The 8,482-nt window shown below is 37.6% G+C and overlaps 1 protein-coding gene across 1 annotated transcript; it reads right to left on the bottom strand.

The window, feature by feature from the left end:
- Positions 1-5,625: 5,625 nt before the first annotated feature.
- On the bottom strand, positions 5,626-7,107 carry LOC132790484 (serine protease grass-like). Its single transcript, XM_060799016.1, has 6 exons — positions 7,020-7,107; positions 6,799-6,956; positions 6,541-6,745; positions 6,432-6,474; positions 6,182-6,366; positions 5,626-6,127 (listed from the first exon to the last, which is right to left on the bottom strand). The coding sequence occupies exons 1-6, from the start codon at positions 7,093-7,095 to the stop codon at positions 5,718-5,720; spliced, it is 1,077 nt and encodes a 358-aa protein (XP_060654999.1). The 5' UTR covers positions 7,096-7,107; the 3' UTR covers positions 5,626-5,717.
- Positions 7,108-8,482: the final 1,375 nt, after the last annotated feature.

Here is an 8,482-nt window from a genome sequence, read left to right as displayed (position 1 = left end):
TTGACAGTCAAACAATGCCATTAATCAAGCTGTCTCAAGGTGCACTGCTCGCAATCCCAAGACACAAAATACCATTTGCTTTCTTTCATCAGAATAGTGTTTACCCAGATGATGTACTAACAGATACCTCTTAGTGATGTAAAGAAATAATCGCATTCACTTCAACAATTTTGATAGACAGAAAATAAAATAAAAATTCAATTTAAAAATATTCAAAAAATTTGGTTCGCCAAATTGTTTTTTACATACTCCGCTGCAGAGTTTTTCCAGGTATTGCGAATAGCGAAAAAATCCCAAGTCAAACTGTGCACATGTCACGCACATACAAAGCACACCACATAACAGCTAAAAACAACGCAAAGTTGTTCCACCTTGACTCTCTCTCTCTCTCTCTCTCTCTCTTTCTTCGTATCTACACATGCCACATGTAGCGACAGTTTTTGCACAAAAGCCAAAGCCGAAAACAAAAAAAAATATCGCCAACTGAAAACACGGCGCTCTTCCATGTGCTGACAGCGATAAATTCTAATGCTGGGTCGTCCAGGGCCACGCCTTCAGCTTGGGGAGCATGTGTGGGCGTAGCTGAAGCAGCAGGCTGCTGACCAAAAGACCGAAGCATGAAAAATGTCCGCTTCCGGTGGCCAAAGAAATACGAATGCGAATGAAAATGTGAAGAAAGGAAGTTAACTGGCATTTGGGTTTGTTTGCTGAGGAAATATTTTTAGCACGTGTTTTGTTCACTACGTTTTTTGGTCAATCTCAATGGTTGCGAATCCCCACACCACCTCCCACACCCTCTGCTCATCCAGCCAGCCACATTTGTCACTTTAAATGCAATTTGACTTGTGCCCAACGCGCATAAGTTTTCCTGCTTCCAGCAATTTGTCGTGTCCTGTTTTGCTTGGGGCGGCAACAAAAAGTGTAGCATACTTTTGGGAGCACTCGAACAAAATCAATTTTAAAGCGCTGCAGAGCCGCAACTTTTGTCTAGAGTGTTCTAGAGTGCCTGGATTGCAAATATGTTACATGTATTTATTGTCTGCCGCAGTGCAATAGTCAAGTTCGAACATCTTTTGGCTTTGTGTCACCTCAATTCAATCTGCATGCAAAATCAATGGCCAATTATTTTTTTGTTTTTCGTTTTTCGTTTTTTTTTTGTAACAGTTGCCTCTCAATTTGTCAATATGTAAAGCTGTCAGACATTGGCGGCTGCATTCAAGTGTTAAGGGCAGATACACAACGAGAAATTTGCATCAATTATGTTCATCAGAGTTGGCACATCGCAGAAGAATGTGTTATGTGCAGCATTGATGGCTTCATTAGTCTGCAGTTCAGTTCAGTTCAGTTCAGCCTTTGCTGTTGCTTTGGCATCCAATGAGCCGGAAATGTCTTCATTATGATTGCATATGGCACAGGCGGCAAAGCGAAGCGTAAAACGGAAGCGGAACCAAACGAAAATTCGTTTGTTGTTTTTGCCGTCTGCCTCCCAGAAACACATGCTCCACGCATCCTGGCTACAGCTGCTACAGCCGCTCCTCGCTCGTTGTTGTTGTCAGAAGTGCGTACGAGCGTGGTAATTTGCTCACACATACACTCATACACAATCTCGGCCTCACACCCTGAAGGCCATCATGCCACGGTGCGTATGAGTGATGGTTGAATTCATATCAACTGACAGTTTATTTACACAAGCGCCATCATTACCAACGCCTGCATCAGGCTCTAGTCCCGAGGCAAAATCACACATCCACACCCTCAAATACACGCACACACACACAGACATACACACATGTACACACAAATTATCGCATGGGAGCGTGTGATATGAAAAATTGACTGTGATTTATGCAATTATGTTAACAAAATATTTACTTGGCCACAAAAACTGATTGGCTTAGACACTTGCCACAGCTTATGAGCGTTGCGGCTGCTTGCCTTAAATGCCCCTCCACCCTCTTGCTGTCATATTAAAATTACATTAGCCCCTGGCTACTTTTAGTGCTCAAACTAATGATCTAACTAGCCCAAAATAAGAATAGAAAACTGTGCGAGTTGAAGCATTGGCTGTCTTGCTGCCATTCTTAGGGCTTAAAACTGGCCAACTTTGCTATAGAAATGGCATTTAAACGCACAAATATAAAATAAATTATAATTTTATTACAAAACGGATGCGAAAAACTTTTGCCATTTCCTAAGCGCTGAAAAAGTAACAAGTTTTTCAGGGTCTCCGCTGCACGCCTCAGTTTTGGCTCTGGTCACGGTCCTGGCTTTTTTAGTAAAAGCTCATTACCTTATTGCGTTTTGGGCCACCAACTGGGCCACGATCTACGCCACCGCCTATGCTGAATTGGGCAGCCAGTGGGCTGCTTGTTTGTGCTGCAAATGAACGGAAATGGTGAAACTTTTAATTGAAACCATAAATTTTCGCGTGGTTTTCTGTGCCAACGGAATTTGTCGTATGGCGCTTGCCTACTTAACGGCTACCTCTCAACCCCTATATAACACACTCCTTGTTTCACCTACAACAGCATTCTTATGCGTTGACTCCCCTTAATTTGGCCAGCACAACAGGGCAGAGAGTGCAATTAGTGCCGGGCATGGATTGCACTTTTGACCACACAAACCAACAAGTTAAGCAGGTAACTTGCCAAAACTTTGCCACATAATATGCCACTAACACCTCCACACTTCACTCCCTCACTTCCCCTTCACAGTCCAGCTGCTTACATACAATAGTTACAATACTTTTTGAAGTGTTTGGCACTCCAACTATGTAGTGCCTTCAGTACGTATTTATGTCAAGCAAACTGCCACTATTCAGGGAACACGCGCCGCCGGAAATGACGAATGATTAAAATGGGCGTGCCATAATTTCCGCTCGAGTGATGTGTGGCAACAGGAAATTGCAGCCGACAGCAGCAAACATCGTCTATAATACTAACATATTCGCACAATACTCGGTATGACCATTTTCCAGCTCGTATGCTTCAATTCATTGCAGACACTTCTCAGCTGAGTTGTGTGAGTTATGAGTGACGCTTCTTCTTTTTGCCTCCTAATTGAAATGGCAACACGCCGCAGGCCAATTGAAACTTGTTGCAGTGTATCTCCCTCAGCTAGCATCTCAGATTGCGAATGATTCATATCATTCACAACACATCACATGGCATCGAATCGAAGTCTCAATTGCCATTACGCGCTCAAAAGGCTCATTTGAAAATTCAATTTCCTGCATTTAAATGGCTTTGCAGCAATATTCAGAACGGCTGCCACGTTTTGTGGCACCACTAGCAAAAAGCATTGCATATTGTATCGATGAAGCCCCAAAAACGACGAGAGCAATAAACAGCAAATTGAAATGGTTTGAATGCCAATCCCAAACGAATTTATGCTACAGCCAATAAATTCTCATTTACTAGCAAAATCCTCCAAAAGTGCCAGCGATTAATATTATTAGGATAATAGATTCCAGGTAATTGATTTCGAACTTAGCTAACAAGTTACTTTTCATTATGTATTGCTTAATTGAGATTTGATTATAAAAGTTGCACAAATTGAATAGTATTCATCAAAAATATGTACAATACAAAGGGTTTAATAATCATGTAAGAAAGTCAAGTGTGCTCGATTGTAAGTTACTAGCTACTCATTTTCAATAAAACCATATTCTACAAATATACCACAAAATACTAAATTATACCAAAGGCTAGTATTTCCTTATCGATTACGTTCAAAATAAACTATAGAGTACAAAATATACCAGATTATCAGTCACAGCAGCTAAGACCCGATTGCTCTAGGCGCTTTTTTGCCATATACAAGTATTTCTTAAAAAACTTCTACAATCAGTATCTTTATACTGGATATAAATTTACCAAAATTACCAAAAATACTAAAATATATCAAAAGCTTTATTTGGTGTATCGATATGTTCTCGCATTCCGAAAATCTGTATAGCTCTACATCTTCCTACATTATATATGGACAGACGATAGAAAGACAGAGCGACAGACTGCTATGGCTATATCGTCTTGGCTGTTGACGCTGATCAAGAATATACATATACATACTTCATGGAGACGGAAATGTGTCCTTCTACTTGTTACATACATTGGCTTTGGGCACAAACAGTAGCAGGTATAAAAATGGAATAAAGGCATGTTTTTAATTAATTTTCTTTATTTTTCTCAAATCACAAAGTCACAAATTAAATCTTCAATAAATAATCATTACTTTCGATTTTAATTTTTGTACTATTCAACTTCAATTTTTTTTAAGCACTTCAAAATAATATTCATATTTAAAGAAAATATAATAAAAACATAAATTTATTATTAACTTTATTATTAACCTTATTATAAGAGACCTTAAGCATAAAATCAAATACAAAAAATGACTTTCAGCACTTTTGAATTTTTTTATTAAATTTTTATCCATACACGAAAAAACACAAAAACAATCTCAAGTCTTAGGCAACTAAATTTCATGAATATTGTTCTAATGAATGTGCCCAGCAGTCGTGAATGCTTTAAAAGCAGAGTGCCGCATTTTATTTAAATGCGCAGCCGTAAAGTATGCAACACGTTTTTATTTGCCCTGCTTTGCAAACGAAAACTCTCACTCATTCAATTCATATCAGTTGATTCGAAGTGGAAAACAGAGCAAAATGAATATCTCCCATAAAAATATTTGGGTCCTGCTAATATTTCAAATGTAAAAGCCTCTTTCAGTGGATTGCGTGGCACTCGTGTTGTAGTATTTGTGTGCTACTTTACTATTGATTTTATTTGGCATAAATGCGACGTGTAGCGCTCATTTTTTTGTATTTGTCTGCTGCTGATGCTGCCGGAGATTTCATTTTGGTTACGTTTTTCTTTTATATTTGGGTGCTTCCCACAGCAGCCAGTGGCCATATTTTCAATTTGCTAAATGGCGCAGTCAGCCAACTGAAATGCTACATATGTATACTATATATATATTCGTATATAGTATTAGTATGTAGTCGGTTTATGTGGCATATTCGAATAGTAGATACGAGATACGGGTTGTGATATGTATGCCATGCAAAAGAAACCACAGCAGGCATTTTAATAATTCTAATGCGAGCTTTTGAGTTATGAATGTGCTACATTTTTGGATTTTTTTGGTTTTTGGTTTCTTTTGGGTTTTCTACTTGTGGTTGTTTATTTTTTTTGCGGATTTTGACATGAAATACGTGCCAGATTCCCGGCAGAGCAAGTTCTATTGATAATCGATATTTCCCTCAGCATTCGAAGTGAGATGCGGCTTTCATTAGCCAATGCCAAAAGGAAGTCGACTTTCACGCGTTCAAAATCGAATGATTTATGGCGGACAATGACTATGGCAACAATAAAAACAGAAGCAACAGCAGCAGCAGCAGCAATCGCAGTCACAAGGACAACGGCATGTTCCCTCTAGATGACGGCAATCGAGTGTGCGCTTGTTTACTTCCGCCGGACGCAGACGCCGAACATGGCGGCGCCGAAAATAAATGAATATTCAACCGCAAAGGGATCGAAGCCCCCATTATCATCATATTCATAATGAGCTTCACTTGGCGTCGCTAATGGCGCGAAAAATGAACAACTTTCTGAGTATGTTTTGAGACCCAATGCAATCATTTATTATGAATCATATGCGCAATATGTGTTGATAAGCTTCATTAACTATATCAAATTTTGGTTTGTCTGTTTAGTTCATTTGGTAGCAATCTTGTAAGCGATCCACCGCATGTAACTTTTAACGTTTGTGTAGACACCCGGAAGCGCATTACTGCAATTATGAGATCCAAAACTGACCACTCCATACTGCACAAACCGTTGAGAATCCTTAAAATACACGATATACGATAATGGACCTCCAGAGTCGCCATTGCAGGAGTCCCCTTGACTGCCACCAGCGCATATATGTGTTGAATCGATTCGTCGACCCCGAAAACTGTTTCGGCATACTACGAGATCTGTTCGATTTATTGAGGTTTCCATGGGAGTATCAGAGAAATCAGCGAATTCAGTTTTTCCCCAACCAGTCACATAGAATTTTGTTATATTGTTAAGTTTTTGTTGAAGAATCTTGCTCGTGGGCAGACAAATAGGCGAAATACTCCCTGTAAATAATAAATTAAATATTTGTATGTAAATTATATTATTATCGAAAATACTTTTGAATACGACGTCTCTCGACAATTTCACTAGAGCAATATCATAGTGATGAGTTCGATTCGAATATTTTTCATGCACAAAAATGCGTTCAATGTTAATATCCTCAACTGGTGGTGCACAAAAATTCAATCCTTTGCAATCTATTTCCTTTTTTATATTGTGTTCTCCCAAGCGCACTGATAATCTATGATAAACAAAAATTACTTAAATTTTACATATTAAATTAGATTTTAAAAGTCGATTGATTACAGTTCTTGCTTGTGGAAACAATGAGCAGCTGTTAACACGTAACCTGTAATTAAAAAGGTAATCGAGGAATACATAAGCGTAATAGTGAGTGATTTATTTATTTACTCACGTTTGTTTATCAGAGTACCGCCGCATGTGAATCCTTTAATTCCATCTTCGGTTTTAAAGTAAAGAAGAGCCATCCACGGCCTCGACATTAATTGAATTTCATGACCATTATTTATCAATTCTGTTTCAAATCTACCGCAATCCTCCTTATACAGATTATCAATTGCCTGGTCAATCTTTTCTTTTTCTTCACAGCACACATACCTCTAAAATATAAATGAATTTAATATGAACTTGCAGAAAAAAAATCGACAATTACAGTATTATTTCTTCTTGAAGGGCACTTTGATTGTCTGACGTAAGTTCTATCAGCTTTTGTTATTTGTTTTTTGTTGACCAATTCTTTGACGAACGAACAGTTCCTTAGGCGCATACAATATCCCGGTTTAGCATCGCCTCTTACGCATAGTTCATCCGCTAAATATTAATTGATTGGTGGTCACACACAAAAAGTGCAAATTTCTCGATTTTATACAATACCATTTCTTTCAGCGATAAGCGCAAATGCGAATGCTAAGCCAAAAGCAAAAATTAATAACACGTAAATTTTAGACATTACGATTGAAACACAGAAGTGAAACTGAGTGCCAATCTCAAATTCGGCAACTACTTATATGATCCAATTCAAATCTGTACATAAGAATGCTGAAATTATCGCTTTCTTATTGTTTGTATATAGACTTTAAATATACATAGAATAAACAAAATTCCATAGACTTAAAATACACATACATATATACAGCATATGTTTTTTGTTATCATGAAAAATTATTACTCAGCAGAGCATTTTCGATGGATTTTGGCTTCTTTATGGCAAATTTAAATGAATTAATCTAATTAAACGCTTAATTGGCTTTAATAGAATTGTGTTCTTGTACATTATTTTAATTAAGAATCAGAGAATACAAAAGTTTAGTTATGCTTTCTATTTACCTAGGGTTAGGTTAACTCGGCTGCTTCCAGGAAGATACTTTTTCATGGAAACTGAGTAAATATTGCAAATGTTATACAAAACTTCAGAAAATTGTTTATGGCATTTAAAAATCATATACTTTAATTTCGGAGTGGGCGCTTTTTTTTGAGATGGAATTAAAAAATTAAAGATTAAAAAGACAGTCTAGTGGACCATTGGATGACATGTCACGCCACGACAGTGTCCGCCAATCTAACTTCTGTATGAGTGTTTTCCGAGAAACTTGATTTTTCGGCGCATGTTTTATAAAAACAATCAGAGGTAATTTTTATACTACATACTCTTACTAACATTCAAGCCTTATGTCAATTAATAAAGTATTTATATTTCTAGCTAATTAAATTATAAAGTTTTATTACAACTTTGTTTGAATTAAGTAAATTGAATTAAAATTATAATAAACATTTTATTTACTTTGAGAATTTTTAAACTTTTTTTTATTTGGCATACTCCGAATTTTGTATTAATATGTAGTACTTGCGTCGTTTTACCTTGTTGGCAAGGGCACCAGACTGTCAAGCTGACACGATACATAAATGTCTGGTGGACACTTCCAGTACAAAATCCCCCAGCGCAGCCTTGGTAAATTTAAATTTCCCTCTGGCTAACATCGCGCATGACGTGCAGGGCTTGTTGTCTGTATTGCCTTTTTGTTAAGGAATTCTTTATTCTAAAAGCTAAGAAACAATACAACAGAAAATATACCCTAACAACGCATGGAAGATAATTTTAATAAAGGCCAAACCCAGTATATCCGAACAAGGAATATGGTAATGTGACTACTTCACTGACGAACCAATGTCTTGGCAAATCCTTGTCGTTTGAGTCGTCTTAGTGGACGAGCAGGTAGTCGACGCCTTGCGAGTCGGCTCTGATGTTTTAGCAGTCTATCGCTATATTGGCTGGTGTGACAACCGATCTGCTCCTCAATCGTGTAGACTTTCAAGTCCCTGTGTACCAGGGTCAGTTT

Source organism: Drosophila nasuta, chromosome 3, assembly GCF_023558535.2.
Source record: "Drosophila nasuta strain 15112-1781.00 chromosome 3, ASM2355853v1, whole genome shotgun sequence".
Lineage (NCBI taxonomy): Eukaryota > Metazoa > Arthropoda > Insecta > Diptera > Drosophilidae > Drosophila > Drosophila nasuta.
Note: the sequence above shows the minus strand (reverse complement) of the source record. Positions and strands in the feature narration are given on the sequence as shown.

Coding starts and splice junctions, on each gene's coding strand:
- LOC132790484 (XM_060799016.1), bottom strand. CDS start 7,095: ATGTCTAAAATTTACGTGTTATTAATTTTTGCTTTTGGCTTAGCATTC. Junction 6,475..6,540: donor CGGTACTCTGATAAACAAAC/GTGAGTAAATAA, acceptor TTTTAATTACAG/GTTACGTGTTAACAGCTGCT. Junction 6,128..6,181: donor GAGAGACGTCGTATTCAAAA/GTATTTTCGATA, acceptor TATTATTTACAG/GGAGTATTTCGCCTATTTGT.